The sequence below is a fragment of the Psittacula echo genome (genome assembly GCF_963264785.1).
Source record: "Psittacula echo genome assembly, chromosome: 22".
Taxonomy (NCBI): Eukaryota; Metazoa; Chordata; class Aves; order Psittaciformes; family Psittacidae; genus Psittacula; species Psittacula echo.
The window spans coordinates 2018644-2036976 of NC_137758.1; the positions used below are offsets into that span (position 1 = coordinate 2018644).

The 18333-nt window shown below is 43.6% G+C and overlaps 2 protein-coding genes across 2 annotated transcripts; one reads left to right on the forward strand and one right to left on the reverse strand.

Moving 5' to 3' along the window:
• Positions 1–9899, reverse strand: EIF2D (eukaryotic translation initiation factor 2D). Its single transcript, XM_080632767.1, has 15 exons — positions 9446–9899; positions 8381–8571; positions 7724–7807; positions 5655–5745; positions 4891–4998; positions 4007–4293; positions 3675–3792; positions 3206–3251; positions 2993–3096; positions 2465–2623; positions 1677–1766; positions 1477–1572; positions 620–740; positions 308–482; positions 1–237 (listed from the first exon to the last, which is right to left on the reverse strand). Exons 1-15 carry the CDS (start codon positions 9499–9501, stop codon positions 167–169), a joined length of 1797 nt encoding a protein of 598 aa, XP_080488893.1. The 5' UTR covers positions 9502–9899; the 3' UTR covers positions 1–166.
• Positions 9900–9957: 58 nt separating this feature from the next.
• Positions 9958–16665, forward strand: DYRK3 (dual specificity tyrosine phosphorylation regulated kinase 3). The gene is made up of 3 exons (XM_080632768.1): positions 9958–10135; positions 10824–10939; positions 14538–16665. The coding sequence occupies exons 1-3, from the start codon at positions 10096–10098 to the stop codon at positions 16107–16109; spliced, it is 1728 nt and encodes a 575-aa protein (XP_080488894.1). The 5' UTR covers positions 9958–10095; the 3' UTR covers positions 16110–16665.
• Positions 16666–18333: the final 1668 nt, after the last annotated feature.

Genomic DNA, 18333 nt, shown 5'->3' on the forward strand with positions numbered 1-18333 from the left:
TTTATGAAAAATGAACAGTTGGAGCAGTATTAATATTGGGGTGAATCTTAGACCTTGTAAACCTCCATTTCTGAATGATGAGGGCCTCTCCATTAGCCTGGATTTGTTGGCAGAACACTTGTATAAATAATGAGATCTGAGTAATTCTTACAGTAGATTTTCCCTCTTACTTCTTCCGGCCAAGCTTTGGAGCCTTCTCAAGGCCTCGAATGTATTTCCAAGGTAGCTGGTATTCTTCTGCAACACAATCAAGAGCTCAGGTAAATACTCAGAGCTCAGTCCCAGCCCAGTTCCTGAACCTACTTACCCAGCAGCATCTTGGCCAGATGATGGATTTGGTTGCCTTGGATCTGGACCTGAACTCTGTCTTTTGTTCCTGGTATGGGGGTGATGGTGGCACTGGCTTGTACTTTCTGCTGCAGAATGTTGGCCACACACTGTGGGTCTAGTCCATACAGCTCAAGGTTCTTGATTATTGTCACCTATAGGTTTTAATAATGATTGCAAATATCACTGTATGCAGCAAGTCATGGCTCATTCACCCCAAGATAAAGGAGCTGCCAAGATGCTCTCACAATCTGGGCTTTGCTCAAACCCCCTCATTTTAGCTCTTTTTTACCTTCTTATTTGATGATCTCTGTGCTATGGTTATGTCAATGGGCTCAATGTTTCCCTTCCTCACAATAGGTTCTTGTCCAAAAAATGTCACCTGGTGCAAGGGCTGTAGTCGTTCAAGGCACCTGAACACAGTTTATACATTCAGTTAGGTCACACAGTACAGCAAGGCTGGTATCACCAATGCTTTTCTGCTGCAGCAGAAAATCCTCTTTAATTTTATTTTTAAGCTATTGCTCAGTTGTATTTTTCACAGATGAGTGAAGCAACTTCAGTTTAAAATTCAGCATTAGCTGTGCTACTGTCCCCTGAGCAAACTTGGCTTCAGAAATCAAGAAAGCTGCTGGAAGTGCCTCCAAAGCATTGTGTGATCAGGAAGCACAAGGCAAGTAAGACATTGGGGATATTGAGGTCAACTTTCTCAGTGTGTGGGAACAATGGTCTTGTGTCAGATACTAGGGCCTCTTTGATCTAGAAGGTGGGTTTAGGTCATAAACACAGAAGTTGTGTGATACATAAAGAGCAGGATGACTTCCATTGCCTGAAAACGGCATGTTCAGCCATCTCTTCCAAAGGATGGCTTTATAAATATGAATACGATCATACACAGAACCAGGCACTGTTTGATTAGGAAGTTTTCTCTGATTGGTGGTTAGCAGATAAACAGAAAACTAACAACAGTTAATGCTAAATGCTTGTTAAATGGTGAAGATTAAGAAAGCCTCTGAGTGAAGGTCTCTGAGTACTTTCTTGTATTACCAGTAGGAAGCTACAAGTTAGGTAGCTCCAGTAGCACATGGCTTTGAGGTGCATGCAATAGATCTGCATAATACATAAACACCACATTGGGAAAACAGTCACCTGCTCAAGAGGTCATCCCATTTAAGGTGTGAGATTTCATCTTGCTCCGATTTATCTAACAGGCAGTCACACAGAATGGCATTCACCTTTACAAAGCTACAAAACAACAACAAGCATTAGAAGCAAAGCAGTTCATGTTTTAACTCCCACTTCAGCATTCCCTGTGGAAGCAGCGCAGGTCAAATTCCATGTCTACTTACTTTTTGTTTGTTTCATCCACCAACTCATTAGCCTTCACATAGTTAATAATGATGTTTCTCACCTCACTGCTTGAGAGGATGCTGCCTTTTCTAAAGAAAAAGAAAACTTCTTAAGTAGTTAGGTGTTGGGTTCTGTCACTAAGAAGACAGCAACTACCCCAACAACATTTGGTAACAACAGCTCAGTACTGAAATACATCAGTTAGGGCGTGATTTCTTGTTACACCTTGGTTGCCATACACCTGATAAAAGGTTCACAGTAATTACAGAGACTCTCAGCCCCTTGCTTCTGGGAGCCTACTTTGGGAGGATGAGCCTAACAGCACCCCTGACTTGAGGGGACTGTGGGTAACTTGTACTAAAGTGCTTAAGTTGAAGAAAGGCTGCTGCTGAGTGCTATCTACACTAAATCAAACAGACAAGGTTAGGAAACAAGAAGACAAGTGAGTTCTTTAAATTATCTGGGCATCCCCTTTTAAGTAAACCATAACGTGGGAGGGTAGAATATGCCTTATCCAATGGCAAATTCATACAATCCAAGTAAAATGTATCAATTTTGACACTTATCACCCCCTTAAACTGTGGAAGAAGTAATGTGAGTACTCGCTGAAGGCAGCTGTCACAGCCTCTTGTCTGTCTTCCGTTTGTGAAACAATGAATATATCCTTGATTCCCATCACCTTTCCTGACAGCCCTCCCCATGAGGGCTAACAACATGGTAACAGCATGGATCTGTTAGTATCTCTCTTCATGTAACAATGGTTTTGTTGGACTTGTCCAGTGCTTACTTGTGTCCAGATTCCTGAAAGAGTGGGATCATTTTTGTTGGTACCCCATAAAGTGGAATGATTTCAGGAGCATGGTACACTTGTTCTCTGTCTTCACTCTTGCTGTCATGAGCAGCAGAGGCAGAAGAACATCCTTCAGGAACTGCAAATGCTTTAACACTGAAACAAGAATTATTTGGTGTAAGGGGATTGAAACTTCATGCTTCCATTTCACTAGAAAGATAAAACCTAACAATGTATTGCATAGTGCCCCCAGATGCATTCTACTGCGGGGGGGGGCTGTGTTTGTGGGTTAAAGGACATGATGAACAGCGTTTTGAAGCATTAGCTACAATCACTCTATTTGTCCTTGTATATATTTCAAATGTACATACAAGTAAGTGTCTTCACTCAGGTGATATTAAACACTTTTCACTCTGAGTAAAACCCTAGATGTTGGGGGAAAAGTAAATCTGTCCAGCTATTCTACGCATATTTGACTTTGATTCAGATTACCAACTCTTTAAAAAACTATGATATTCTACATACTCTGGATGTTTCCAGTCCACTTCCACGATGCTCTCGACACCTTTGCTCAGCTCCTTCACTTGTAAGATCTTCTGGTGCTGCATATATTGCAGGAATTTAGAGAACTGAAGGAAGTAACAATCAGAAACGTGGAGTCAAGCATTTTAAATCCCTTTTCCATGTATTTCTGACTGCCTTGATGTCACTTGCTTTAACCAGCCAGAAAAATCTCACCTTCTTATAGCTTGATTTCTTTATGTCCAATTGTTGTCCAGCAGGGCTATAAATGGATTTTTTAAAAGATCTTTAGTTACAAGTCACCTTCCATTTCTTCTTAAATCTTGCTACTTATGCTAAAAGTTTCTTAACAGCAGAAATACAAATCAGAGAAAGAACTACTTCAAACACGCTACTAAATAGAACATGATGAGTGAAACTAGTGCTGACATTTCTGTGGGTAGGCAAACAGCCATTTAAGTGACTAAGCAATCCAGAAACAAGTGTCAGCCAACTCCAGTTAGCTACCAAGTGCATATCCTGGTCTGGACCATCTTTACATCAGAGTAAGAAGTGAGCATAATCTCAGATAACCTTATAGAACGACTGAGTTTTACTTTTGAGTCAAAAACTTCATCCTAAATATTCACACTTGATCTCCACAGTTTGAAAGACAAGAACCCAGCATGCAAATCTTACCACATACCAGCATGAGAACATATGGCTGCGTAGAAATGTGCTGGTGAGCAGAGGAAGATCTGACTTCTTTACCTTGCACTTTAAGGCATGGAAAAAGCACTGATTAAATAATGCATCCATTTGCTCTGCAGGGAAGGAAAAAAAGGACAAGCAAGCCGTGAGTACTGTGTCTTTCAGAACACAGCACTCAGCTCTTCCAGACTGTCTTTCAGACCCACAGAATTGTCTCTACCTCATTCTCACAGTGAGCTATCTAGAATGCACAATAATCTAGACCGTGGGTATGGGCTTCAGCAAACTAAAGGGGCACAGTTTGGTTTCATGTGTATGCAAAAATACCTTGTGGAGTCCTACTGCCTTCAGGTTCCTGCAGACCCTCTGTACTGGCATCTTCAGCTGTTTCTGCAGCCCTGTTCTCATCAAGCTCCTCCTTTCCCATCAGTATTGCACAACTGTCTCGCTCCTGCAGGCTCAAATCACCAACATTCATCTGCTGCAACGAATCAGTGGATAGGCTGATGACAGGCTCCTTCCCCACCACCTCTTCATCTTCAGCACTCTCCTTTTCAGCAGAATCTGTTACCAAGGGAGCTAAGGTAGGAGGATTAGATTTGTCACCATATTCCCTATAAAAGGAAGAGAAAATATAACATAGCTTCCTGTGTACTGCTTTGAAACCCATAGGACAATGAACAAATGTCAGCCTGATAAAATGCACTGGCAGCTGCATGGATCTTTTTCTGCATTCTCAAAACTATATAATTTATTTTTAACTCCTCTTCCTCCATAATTTCTATGTTCTGCACATGAATGTTAATTTAAAACTGAGCAGAACAGCTGAATCCAAATGCAGAGCAACTCATTTATTTAGGTGACACTGGCAGAGATAACCATTTTTAAGCAAAAAAGATTCAAAATTCACTTTTTCTAGAACAATATGATTTTCTAATATCAGAATATCTAACAGGGATGTTCCAGCTTCATTTCCATAATAATTATACTCAGGTTGAAGGAACTGATATACAATGGATAGACGTCAGGACAGACAACTGCTTCTGTAAGAAAACTGCGGCCACCAAAACCATGTGGCTGAAACATTAGTAATGGTCATAAACTGTACCCAGATGACTCAACATGTTGAACAGACAGATTTAAGCTTCCTGGGGCATAGGTTTTGATGAGATTTGTTACGTATTTCACCAAATGCCTGGCAATATACTCACCAGAGGTGATCCATGTAAGTATGCAAGACAGCAAAGCCCTTTCCTTTCATTCCAGCAGCCAGCATCTCTGCAGTGGACATAGTGGCAACTCCAACTGCTACTGGAGCTCTGGGAAAAAGAAGGGAGTATTACAGCAGGACAGCACAAATACACTGTGCAACTTGGACAGAGACAGCCTGTGCCATTGTGATATACTGAATCTCTTTTACACTGTCTTTACAAGCCACTATTTTTAAAGCATCTAGGTATTTTGTGGTTATCTTTCTGGGATGTGAAGTCTTCCAAAGAATCCCAAGGATACATGCAGCTGTGATACTGAACTTAAAGTTGTGCAGCGACACATTCTTTACCTTAACAAAATACAAGAAGCATATGCACTGCCAAAAGAGACTATCATGGGGGAAAACCCCAGCAGCTTTAGCACAGTTCCCTCACTCTGAATTTCTTCACTGATGCAAAGACAACTGTGTAGAACACAATCTTTTGTTTAAAAAGTTACTGTTTCAAAAGAAATCTACCACTTGTGCCCCCACAGGTCCAAAAGAACCAGTTTTCAAAGCTGTCTACCTGGGCTCAAATGTATCCTAACGCAGAAACTTAAGTGGATTTCATTTTCTGCTCTATTTTCCAGTGTACAGAGCACCAAACGCATGAGAACCATTCTGCTTTGATTTCCTCAAATTCCCCCAGTCTCCCTGTAAAAGAAATAGCTTCATTTCATGTTTAGTTTCTAAGCAAAGACATGAAGAAGGAATCCTCCGTACCTGTTTCCCAAAAGAGTGACAGCACAGAGCGTGCCCCGCTCTACCTGAGGAAAGCCAGAAGGTGGCACTACCACTCCTGGCAGCATCAGATCTGAAGAATAAAGCACATCCATTTCTCAATGAAAGTCCTCCACCCCCATCCCTCCTGTTACTCAGCAAAAATCCAAGCCTTTTAATAGCTGAGCACATGCCAGCTACAGCTACTACTTTCTCCTAGTAAGGCAGCACTTCTTGCTATCACCCTGTGGAGTAAGGGAGATCCAATTCACAAGGCTGCTGGGCACATCCAAAAAACCTGTGGAACAGGGAAGTATGAGATGTGTCTCAAACTACCCATTTATTCAGCCCTGTCCCAAGGGCAGGTTATCCCAGCAGCTCTTCCCTTGAGGAGAAAATTGCCTAAAATTTCCCACTAGTGACCCAGCCCTCCTGATCTCACACAATAGCTACACTCAGCTGGGAATTCTCCTCAGCAGGAGGAAGAAGCCTTAACCATCTCCTCGCTAATCTGGACAGAAACACTACCCCTTCTACTGTGCTTCCTGCTTTCATACCTGGGACGAATAGAGTGGCATGTAAGTAAACAGTTTAACTTGTTGCACATGTGGCATCACATCATCACAGAACTATACAAAAAGCTTCTGCTCTCCCTCACAGCAGCTTCAGTTGTTTAGAGCCTGCTGTCTCAGAGACTGACCTGTGTTCCATAGTTTGGTTTTGAAGGCATTTCACTTTTTCTTTCTCAGCATCATAGATTTTATGCCTATGCTGAAGAAGCCAAAAATATTTTTCCTCTCATTCACTGTCACAACTACTTTCAGCAAATCTAGAACGAATCCTGCAACTGCAAGCAAGTATCCACATCCCTGAGGACAGAAATCACACAAAGACCTTAACGTGACAAGGTAAGTCAGATGTGTGTATTATGGAAATAACCAGGACAGACAGTAGGTATTTGAACTCACAGAACACATATCACAAATTGCACTACCTTGCTTCTCTTTGTGACTGAATGCTCCCTAAATCTGTTCCTTCTCTCCATGTCTGCAGCACTGGACAGTCTTTACTCCTCTTTTTTTTTCTGTGGTATGCCTCTACCTCTCCTTTTGTTGGCCATTGTCACTGGCCAGCTTCTTATCTTTGCATCATACCCAGAGGTGGCCCGGTTGCCATGGGAGATAAATGACCTGCAGCCCTCTTTTATCAACCTCCTTCTCCCATTAGTAAGACTTCCCTCCCCTTCCCAGAAACTAGGTCACTACAAGTCAGCAGCAAGGCTTGCTCTGATGTCTATCATAGCTACACATTCAAGCACTTTATTTCCCCAAAAGCAGAGGGACTCGAGTTCTCCTTTAGATCCTGTGTAATGAAAAAAAGACATTTCTTCCAACATACACTTCTGTTTCCAGCCTAAGGCTGCAGCAGCTGCAATTTAATCTTTTTCTGGTTGAGCAGTTCAGCAATTTAAAGTTTGTAAAGACCTGATTCTTATAAAGCTGAAATGTATCCAAAGCAGGTTCCAGAAAATAAACTCCTTTCTTGTTAGCCTTGATCCATAATTAGGTGGTAGAGCCAGAAATCCAGGAATTCAAATTCAACATCACCTGCACAAGCACTGTTTACTTGACAGTGATTACAACTTCAGGCTCCAATATAAACTTGCTTTTTATCCACAGGATAAGCTAGTTCATCTCTGAACTGACAGAAAGCAGGGTGGCAGCAAAGTAACTCAGCTGCTCACGGGAAGTAATAGAAAAGACCAATGACAAAGGCAGTTCTGTGTCCCAGCTCAGCATTGCTCATCACCCTGAGGAGGTATCTTCAGATCTGACACTCCCACATGGAACAGTGCATTTAAACAGCTTAACCTACTTTGTTTCATCCACAAGCTGTTTTACAGCTCATTTAATTTCCCTTTTTAGGTCACCACCATGAATTACTTTTGAGTGCTTATTCTTTATCCTTTTTTGTTTCAAGTTCATTTTTGCCACTGGGAAAGATAACATCAAAAAAGCCCTGAAGGCAACTCCTTTTACCCGTGCACTGTGGCAAACTTCTAGTCCTCTTACCTGCTCCTCCTGCTAGTTTTTGTAGCACAGGGGGCCATGTCGAGAAAGCAGGGAGAAGATCTGGGTAGACCCACAGGGTGTACACTGTCCCAAAACAGAACCAGATTCAAAGATACATCATTAAAAACTTCTCTAGCTGTTGCTTCTTCCCATCTTCAAGCAGTACAATATTAACCACAACTAAACACTCCCCAGTTACTTCGGCAATCAAGAAAACTGAAGTCAGAGCGATTCTACAGTTAATAGAAGTGATGGAGAAAATTCAACTGCTTGTTCATTCAAGCTCCTGAGAATTATTATAAAGGATATAGATACACGTTTGCATCATTTTCCTTAAGTCAAGGACACTTTGAACTAAACTGCTACTCCAGGAGGGGAGAACTGCAGTGGACAAAAGAGAGCAAAGCGGGGGCAAGATGCCAAACTAAGACTTGTGTCCTGGTTTCTAACCTCAAATCGGATCAATTTCCCTTTGCAAAAAGAATCCAGAAATGCTACTAATTTTGCAAAGGTGTTGCTAGAATAAATGCACTGAAAGCTATGAAATATACTGATATTATAGGATAAGTACTTAAGACAGATGCAAGGAAATCTTTTGCGGAAAGGCTGGTGCCCAGTAAGTAAAGAGGGAGGATTTTTCTAGTCCACTCCCCATACCTGTTGGATACAGAGCTTTCTCGATTTCAAACAGTATTGGGTTCTTGTTATTCATGTAAACAGTGACGGCCTCCCCTTTGTGACAGTATATTTTGATGACATTAAGCTCTTCCTTGTTTGGAATAAACTCAGCCAATTGTTCAGCACTAAGGTTAGGAAAAGCTGCTGCAACATCAGCTCGTAGTTTTCTCCTGTAATGATAAAATCACAAACGTGTTACCAAGCAGCCTGGACTCAAAATAACTCTTAGAACAGTCGTTCCTGTTTTGTTGGCTGTTCATGAGATTCCCACTTTTTCACATAGGATAATTTGAAGCATTTGTGTTTGGGTTTACAAAGGAGATAGCTGGAATAATACTGGGAAAAGGCCAAATATGTTCGCTCTGCTTGTATTCGATGTTAAACAGTGAGCAACTGCTCTAGTGGAAGGTGTCCCTGCCTGTGGCAGGGGGTTGGAACTGGATGAGCTTTCAGGTCCCTTCCAATCCAATTCCAATCTATGATTCTATGACCTGCCAACATCTCCTGTTGCTGTCTTTGCCCCTGTTTCCTGCTGTGATTTCATTACTGCTCTGAGCAGAGATTTGGCAGTGCTGGACTTGCTCATCCTGGCTCTGTCACCTACAGCATGGAGGAACAGCTGGAATTCTCCCTCCGCCCCCATTTTAATTGATGTTTAAGACGTGGTGAGCAGCACAAGGTGGGTTTGTGTAGCCATTCATAGATGTATCAAGTGAATTTAAGAGACCAGCAAGTCAGACACCATCACTACACGGAACGCAGAAGGGAAGGACCAGCTAGGCCTCGACATAATTAACTTAAATCTCATTTAATTACATTAGCACCTTCAAGCGAAGGGTACAGTTCGGATTCAGAGCGCCGCTCCGTATCTACCACAAGCTCAAGCCGACGGCAGCCGCCGCTCTACGGGCGCTGAGCCGCCCCAAGCCGGGGCCATGTCAGACTGGGCCCACGGAGCACCGGGACGGGCCTAGCGCGGGAGGCGGGCCTGAGCCGCTCTCCGCAGCGGAGCGCGGGCTCCAGGCGTCCCCCCTCGGCACTCACCGATCGGACCCCTTGATGGCGGTGTTGGATCTCACCCGGAACGCCCTGGAGAACATGGCGGGCCCGAGCCCCGCCGGCACCGCGCTCCCCTCAGGCCGCGGCAGCCACCATGGTCCCGCCGGACTAAAGCGTCCGGGTGGAAACCGCTTCCCCCGCGGGCTCCGCCGAGACCGGACACACCGCTCCCGGGGCCGAAGTGCCCTCCGGAGCCCGCGGGTGCTGCGGGTTCAGCCCTAACCGGGCCTCTTCCCCCACGCTTGGGCTTTGCCGTGTGGCGCCTCCTGAGGCGGGGGAGCACCGAGAGCCGCGCTGAGCGGCAGCGGGACGAGAAGCGGGCGATGGAAGGCGGACGGGCTGAGCACGGGTTCACAACGTAACGTGGTTATCCGGTGAGGGGACCGCTGCCCCGGGCAGGCGGAGCGCCGCGGGCGGCCGAGCCCCGCTCCCGGCCCGCTCCTCCCGCCTCCCCCGCGCCGCCATCGCGCAGGCGCCGTCCGGCGGCGGGTGAGGGGGGCGGTTTCCTTGGCAACTGCCGGGCCGGTGGCGGGCGGGCGGCCGCGGCCTCGCCGGAGCCTCGCGGCCGCCGTGGCAGTGCTGGTCGGCGGAACGCGGGCCCGGCGGGGGATGGGGGCCGCTCCCCTCCCGCCACCATGCTGCTGGGCAGGAAGCCGGAGGCGCCCCTCGGTGCAGGTGAGGCGGCCGCGGGGCCGGGCGGGGTGGGAGAAGGCTGAGGCGGCCGCCGGGCCCTACCCGGTGCTGGGGTCCCGCGGAGAGCGAGGCCTCGGGGAAGGCCGGGTCAGGCCGCACCTGCCGGGGCTTCTTCCGTTGGCAAAGAGCGGTGCGGAGCCAGCAGCATTAAAAGCTGCATTTCTCGGTTCTTGAACGGTGTTTGTTCCGCAGTTACGGTGCAAACGGGCACACGAACGTTTTGTTTCACACACACACACACACACCCCGGCAGCAGATCTAACTGTAATTCCCACCTATCGCTTTCAGTGGGTAACCTACTTTAAAGGATAGTCCTATCAAGTATTCAAGTTAGGCTCGTTTTCGGTTGTCCCTCTCCATGAGGCCAGTTCGGGATTATCCTACTTAAGGGAAAATGGGAATGTGTCTGTTGGTGTTTATTAAAGGTATATTTGCAGTGCAAAAGCTGATTTTTAAAGAGGCTCTAAATTAAGAGAGTCAAAAATTAAGGTTTTCCAGGAGCTTTGCATTCTGCTGTGGTATTAAACCACAGTTAAATCCTAAATGTCGTTTATTAAATGAACAAGAACTGATGATTTTACAGCCTGAAATGTGCTGAGACACATTTCAGCTTTGTCTGTATAGCTGTGAATTGTTGTGACTAACTGGCTCGTGTGTGGGATGTTTGCAGCCAGGTTTGGAGATGGATTGTATGACTCCTACATGAGGATAGATCAAATTAGGTACCAAGAGGCTACAAATGAAGAACACAGCCCCTCAGGACTTCCTTCCCTGGCAAGAGCTAATGTGAGTATTTTAAAGCTGTCTGGGTCTTCACGTTGTGGTGTGTGGAAGTGAGAGCTGTCAAGGAGTTAGATGTCTCCCTACAAAGAATAAATCTAAGCGGAGCGTGCAGCTTTGTAATAGCTTATTAAGATGATCGCTTGTTGCTTTTACTAAGCATAGAAATGATATTGTGTTCAACATAGAGCTTGCTAGGCAGCTTTAGAAATCATATCTTACTATCCTCAGCCTGTTGTAATCAAGAAAGTTGCTTTCCAGAACGTTGAAGCATTGTGCCATGTCACCTTGCATGTTGGTAAGTATGTAAATCCACAGATGCTTTGTTTTACCTCTTACACGGTTCCATTTTAGCTTCCCTCATGAAAATGCAGGGAGATAAGTACTTGGGAACAGCAGGAGGAGCAGCGTGGGTTTGCATGGCTGCCAAACATCTTACAAAAGTATCTTTCTTCTCTGAAAACTTTGCCATTATCTGCTGCTTTGCTTGCTAGAAAAATAGCTGTTTATGGAGTGAAGGTGTTAATGTACTTCTTCATAAGCATACTGTTTTCTCAGCAGATGTGGAGTTACGAGATCTTTCCTTTCAGCTGAGCAGTCGTGCTCATGTTTAGCTGTACAGTGATCTGACCTTTATATGCTTTCTAAACGTGATCTGGCTCTTGTTGAATTCTGGCAGAAGTGAAGGAGCTTGAGCTTAAAAAAAAACCACTTTCTAAGAAGTGAAAATAGACACTTCACTGAGTAAGATGCATTTGAAGATCATCACATTGTGGGAATTTACTGTAGCAGATATTAATTAGCTTGGTCCATGCCTTTCACTGGGCAAACTCAGTAGCATGGGTTTGTGTTTTCCCTTTTGGCAATATTGAGAGAGAATAGAGGAAGCAGAGGTTTGTTGAGTAGTGGAGTTTGAAGAGCAGTGGGTGGTTTGGGGTTTTTTGCAGGGACATGGCAGCTCTTAAACTGCAGGTTTTAAGTCGTAGTGTAACTTGAGTTGTTCAAACAGAAAACGGAATGGAGCTATCCAGTTAAATACAAATAGAACTCTATGAATATTGTGTTTCCCACACTTCATCTGTATTTTGTCCATCAAGCCTGTTTACTTTTTAAGGCAAGATTAAGGATTATAAAGTGCTTAGTTTGGCCATGATGACACATCAAAAAAATACAACCCCAGTGGTATCTTGTGAGCAAGAACTGAGATGAAGTGTGCAGGAATGAACATCGTGATGCTCACGATTTCAATGAGAAAATATCTGGAAAGAAGTGAAATTTGTTTTCCTTCATGCAAGATTTTGTTATTACAATGTAATGTTCCACGACAATTCAAGGGTTCTGATGTCTGCAGCTGTACATTCTTTTCATCTTAGCTATAAAAGAACACAAATATCTCTGCTTTGAGAGTACATGGCTTTAATTCAGTTTAATTCAGGTGCATTTGTGCAAAACCAGTTGCGTGGGAACTGGGTTAAATGTTTCTTTCTCAGTTAAAATACTTCTATAAGTATGTGAAAATCTTCTTTGTCAGTTGAATTTCTTGGCTGCAAATAGCACTTTATCAATAAAACAAAACCCGTGCAGCCTGTGATTTGTAAAAAGAAGCTGTTGAAAGAAAGCTCGTGTTCCCCAGAAGTCATCTGACTTTGAGTGTAGCTCTTCTGAGTTCAAGTTAAGGCTGATCTATATTTGTGTCTCATTGTCACGTGGCAAATGATTTTGGTCCTCTGAGGATGAAAATGGAGTTCTCGCTGCTTGAATGCCTGTTGAGTTGGGTTTGAGATCCAAAGCTGTAGTTTCTTCATTAAGAAATAGTTCCAGGACAAATGGAATTATGAATCCCTTCCTTATTTAGGGATTCAAAGGTACCAAATGTTTGCTACAGACAGCAGCATTAGCAACAGTAGTTGCTGATGTAGTACTGATTGCAAGGTCACGTCATCATGTTGCTACAACTGGTGACATTCAGACTGTTAACACCATGTTTTGGACTTCTGCTATGGGGCAGGCTTGTTTTGGTTTGTTTTTCCCCTTCTCTCCTGTCCCCTCCATGAAAACAAACAAGTGTGAACCTTATTCTGGGCTTATGTTTATCTCTGAAGTCCCTGTTGGAGTCTGCTGGACTAAGTAGTCTTTTAGGCAGTTCTGCACATGTCATTCTTATCTCACAGGTTCAGCCAGGCTCTGAGAGAAAGGCGTTTATTCGAAGCTACCAGGGTTGGGCTTTGTTTTTGTGTTTCAGGCTTTCTGGAAAGGCGTGTCCCTCCCAGTGCACTGTATTTTGGGGGTTGATAGGACCCACAGTAGTGCAATTGGTAGGATATATCCAACAGCCCCTACTCGCCACTGATAAGGACTGACTTCTGCAGGAAATGCCAGTTTTTGACGGCTTGCGAGCAAGAGTTAACATTTCAAGGCAGCACCAACAAACAGACTCTTTAAGAGACGTGTGTAGTTGTTTTTGGCAAGAACATTCACTTCCCTTATTTACTGACTGTGCCGAGATGTTGGATTGTATGTAACTAAAAAGGAATTTGGTTTTATTGCTGTGGATCTGCAGGTTTATTTATATTTTTTGCTCGATTCCTCTGTAGTTATTTTGGTTTTCAGGGCTTCGCGTTGGCATGTGCCTCAAGTCTTTATTTTTAGATTAAAGGCCAAAATGGAAAACAGATGTTGCTACTCTAAGTCATGGCTTCTTCAGGGTTGCATGGGCTGGGACAACACCTCACTGCTGCTGATCAGCATGGAGCATCAGTGAATAGAAAAGGAGGATAACTGCTGTTCTAGTAAGGAATGGAGCTCCAGGGAGTCCAACATTTACTAGATTGTAAAAATAACACTTTTGAATCATTTCACAGTGCTTTCTTGCCTTTTATATGTTCATTTCACATGTAAATAGCTAAATATATGGTGGTAAGAGGCAGTGGTTACAGACTACTGTCAACTAAGTTGGAGTAAGAGTTCTCAGGTTTTCAAAGTCTGTCTTAAGATACTTGTGTAGTTCTCGTGATTTTGAAGGAGTTGTGGATATTACGGTATTTCCCCTTCACAGAAAACCCGCGTAGTTAGTTTTGAGTATGGTTCATCTTGCTCTGTCACCCTTTTGCTCCTCACTCAGCTAGAATGCTACCAGGCTCATGTCACCTGCTCTCTCATTTCTTTGTCTCCTCTGGCACACTTGTCTCTGCAATATTCCTGTGCATTGATGTTACGTTGCATGTTTCAGACAGGTGCAGCTTGCATCTGTCCTTGGTTGTGTTTGCTGCACCCACGGTTAGAGCTAAACATAGCTGCTCCCCGGCTGTTTGCTGACTGTGAGCATGCTAGGAGAGATAGGTACTGTGTCCTTGTGGAGTGTCTTGACTGTCCAGGGTTTACCCTTTATGGACTTAAAAGTACGTTGGTGCTTGTTTTAGTAAGCTGCATTCTCTGTGTACCCTTCTATAACTATGCTTGTAACTCAAGTGAGTTTAGGTCAGGCGTTTTACATTTGTTCCTAATAGAAATGCAAAATCTGCTGATGTTTTAATGGTGTTGATTTTATTCTCAGTCTGTGCTTTAAATGGTAAAATAAAGCTTTTATTTTTTCTTTCATCTGTAGGTTTCTAGCAACAAACTTGGGATGAAGGATCACTCTCTGACTGGAAGTCAGGTCAAAGTGGAGCAATTATTTGAGGACTCTGGGAACAGAAGGAGTAGCACTCTTCAGACTACGGGAATTACTAGTTTGGAAAGATCTCTTCCTTCCCTGACAAAAGATAGAAGTATAGAGAGCATAAGCACTTCTAAAGGTGGTGGTAGTTCCTCAAAAGCACATAAAGCCATTTCCCAAGCTCCAGAGCAAGCTGTCAAACAGTACAAACATCAGTTATCTGCTTATGAACAGCAGGAGATATTTAATTTTTCTGAGATATACTTTGTGGGTCCAGCTGCAAAAAAGAGGCAAGGGGTAATCGGTGGTCCCAACAATGGAGGCTACGATGATGAACAAGGCAGCTACATTCATGTGCCCCATGACCATCTTGCTTACAGGTATGAAGTCCTCAAAATCATTGGCAAGGGCAGTTTTGGACAAGTTGCTAAAGTCTACGACCACAAACTCCACCAACACTTAGCCTTAAAGATGGTGCGCAATGAGAAGAGATTCCATCGCCAAGCTGCAGAAGAAATCCGGATTCTGGAGCATCTGAAAAAGCAGGATAAAACGGGCAGTATGAATGTTATCCACATGCTGGAAAGCTTCACCTTTCGGAACCACATCTGTATGACATTTGAACTGTTGAGTATGAACCTGTATGAGCTGATTAAAAGAAATAAGTTTCAGGGCTTCAGTATCCAACTGGTACGCAAGTTTGCTCACTCTATCCTGCAGTGTTTGGATGCCCTTTATAGAAACAAAATCATACACTGTGACTTGAAGCCAGAAAACATCCTCCTAAAACAGCAAGGGAGAAGTGGAATCAAGGTTATAGATTTTGGGTCCAGCTGTTTCGAGCACCAAAGAGTCTACACATATATTCAGTCTCGATTTTATCGGGCACCAGAGGTAATTTTGGGAAGTCGCTATGGGATGCCCATAGATATGTGGAGTTTTGGCTGTATTCTGGTGGAGCTACTGACTGGATACCCTCTCTTTCCTGGAGAGGATGAGGGAGACCAACTGGCTTGTATGATGGAACTTCTTGGAATGCCACCTCAGAAGCTTTTGGATCAATCCAAGCGAGCCAAGAACTTCATCAACTCTAAGGGTCATCCTCGCTACTGCACTGTGACTACACATGCAGACGGAAGAGTGACCCTTAATGGGAGTCGATCGCGCCGGGGTAAAGTCCGAGGTGCTCCAGGGAACAAAGACTGGGTGACAGCACTGAAAGGTTGTGATGATCCCTTGTTCATAGAGTTCTTGAAGGAATGTCTCAGCTGGGATCCTTCCACACGCATGACACCGGGTCAAGCTTTAAGGCACCCTTGGATTTGTAAACGAACGCCCAAACCACCCAGCACTGACAAACCCTCCACCAAGAGGATTTCCAGCTACACAAGTTCTTTCACAGGAATAGGTTCCAAGTTGCCTCCTGTAGTTGGAGTAGCCAACAAGCTGAGGGCTAACTTAACCTCTGACTCCAGTGGAGGTATACCTCTATGTACTGTGCTACCCAAACTGGTCAGCTAATGGAGAATGATGCATTTCCAGAATACATCCCTTGTATTTTAATTGTTAATAATGTGTAAGGAAGTTAAATGCGGAGGTTTTTAATGGATTTACTTTTTATTAGAGGCTAAATCTCAACTACAAAAAGCTTCATCAAATGTACACATTTCAAGGGCTAACTTTTATCCAACTGTTTCACTCACAATGTGGTGCATATATTACCTGACTGGGTAGGTCAGCTCAGCTGCTGAGTAAAATGACAGTTTGGCAGACATGCCAATAATGCTGGGTTAGAAATCAAACTGATTCTTATCAGGAAGGTTTAACAGATTCTTTTGCTTATGACAGCAAGGAAAATGGATTTATTATGCATGTTTCAGTTCATCTCCAACTGAACTCTTTTTATTCTGGGGAGAGTTTTTACAGCAGTTGTCAAAAGCACAAATGTGTTAATGTAATGCATTAGGAACTTGCAAATTGCTAACTTATGTTTAAAGAACTTAATTTCTCTGCATTGCTTTCCCCTTATCTACCCTGACTGAGATTTTTAAAAGTACCACGGGATGTAGAAACCAAAGGAATTTGGTGTTGAAATTTTATCATCTGAATATTACTCTTCTTTATCCAAAGGAGCATAGAAATACCCTGAAACAGAGGATATATCTCAATCAAACTAACAGCTTCTCTGCAGTTGTTATTTCCCTTAGAAGTCCATGGAAAGCTGGGAGGGGAATTCAAGTTTTGTTCATGGCTAATGAATGGATTCCATGTTGCTTTGGAGCTCAGATTTACTCATTTTCAGCATCAGTTCTGCCAGGTGTGTGTCTTTCTTTGCCTGTGTTGTTCTCAAAGCAAAAATGATGAACTTAAAGAGCTGGTTTATTCACACCTTTGAGATCCTGGTCAGCTTAGTGTCTATTTTTTCCCCTGTAGAGTGAATTCCTTTGCAGTACATGGAGCTCTTTTAATAAAAAGCAAACATGCCACCCGTATCAGACAGTACAAGTTTGTAAGGCCCAGGACTGTAAATAGAAACTGGGAGTGGAGGGGCACACCTAATAACTGGAAGCATGCTCTGAAATCTAAGCATAATCTGTGGAATACCAGGAAAAGATTGAGAAGGTTCAAGAACTGGTGAATCCAAATCAAAACGCCCTATGGGAGGAGTTGCTTTATTTCTAATCTTACTCCTTCAGGTCCTTGAGAGAGAGATGTCTGTGTTTTCTCATTCTTGAAATCCGTGAGCTTGTATTTCCTCTTCCTTTATCTTCCCAGAACATGAAAAGGTGGCGTGACCTGTAATGACAACAGCACAACTTGTTCGTGTTGTTACTTCTTGCAGCCACATGGCCCGAGTCCATTTGCAAAACCATCTGATCTCTTGCCAGGTGCCTGCCCAGAATTTTGAACACAATTTCGAGCTTTTTCTGAACAGCAGGCTTTAAATCGAATGAGTTTCTGTGTAGCAGGTTTTTAATGTTAAAACAAAGGGATTATCAGGGGGATTTTTAAGATAAGGTGACCGCATGTTCCATGCAAGACCCTTCCTCTGAGAAGATGGGGCTGCATTTTCTCTTCTGCTCTAATTACAGCACTGGTGAAATGCTGGGTGGAGACCTGTATAAAACATCAGAAAGAGCCAAAGCTCCAGGCTTTCCAAGGCTGTTGTTTCAATGGAGATTCCCATGTGCGTGGCTTTTCTGAGTTCTTTTGTTTTATGAGTGTGAGGTCAGTAAGCTTAGTAAGAATAGTAAAATAACAGTCTAACCTTTATCTGTGCAGCTACAAGTAGTACCAGGGTTTATGGTATGTTCATGGCTCACTTCATAATAATACATGACTGGTATATTTTTATTTTGATGGGTTTAGTAAAGTTTTATTTGAATGAAGCATTGGGGAAGTGATTCTGGGGGAAGTGGCAGCAGATACCATTGATTGTGGCAGAATTGCTAATAGATGTGGCACATTTTCAGAAGCCAGAAACATTCTTCTTCCTCCTCTGCCCTTTATCTATGCATTTTTTATCAGAATATACCTGGTGAGTGAGGAGAAAGAAACCTTTCAGGAGCTTGTTAGGAAAGATGCATAGGAAAGCACTTTGTATAGAGAGCATAAAGTGTGATGGTGGTGTCTGAGCCTGGCAGGAGGCAGTGGAGTGTTGGTGCGCTAGGAGCTGTACAAACAGGTCTTCTCTTAGGAACACAGAGCGGTATCTTGGTTCTAAACTGTTTTCATCTCTAAAATG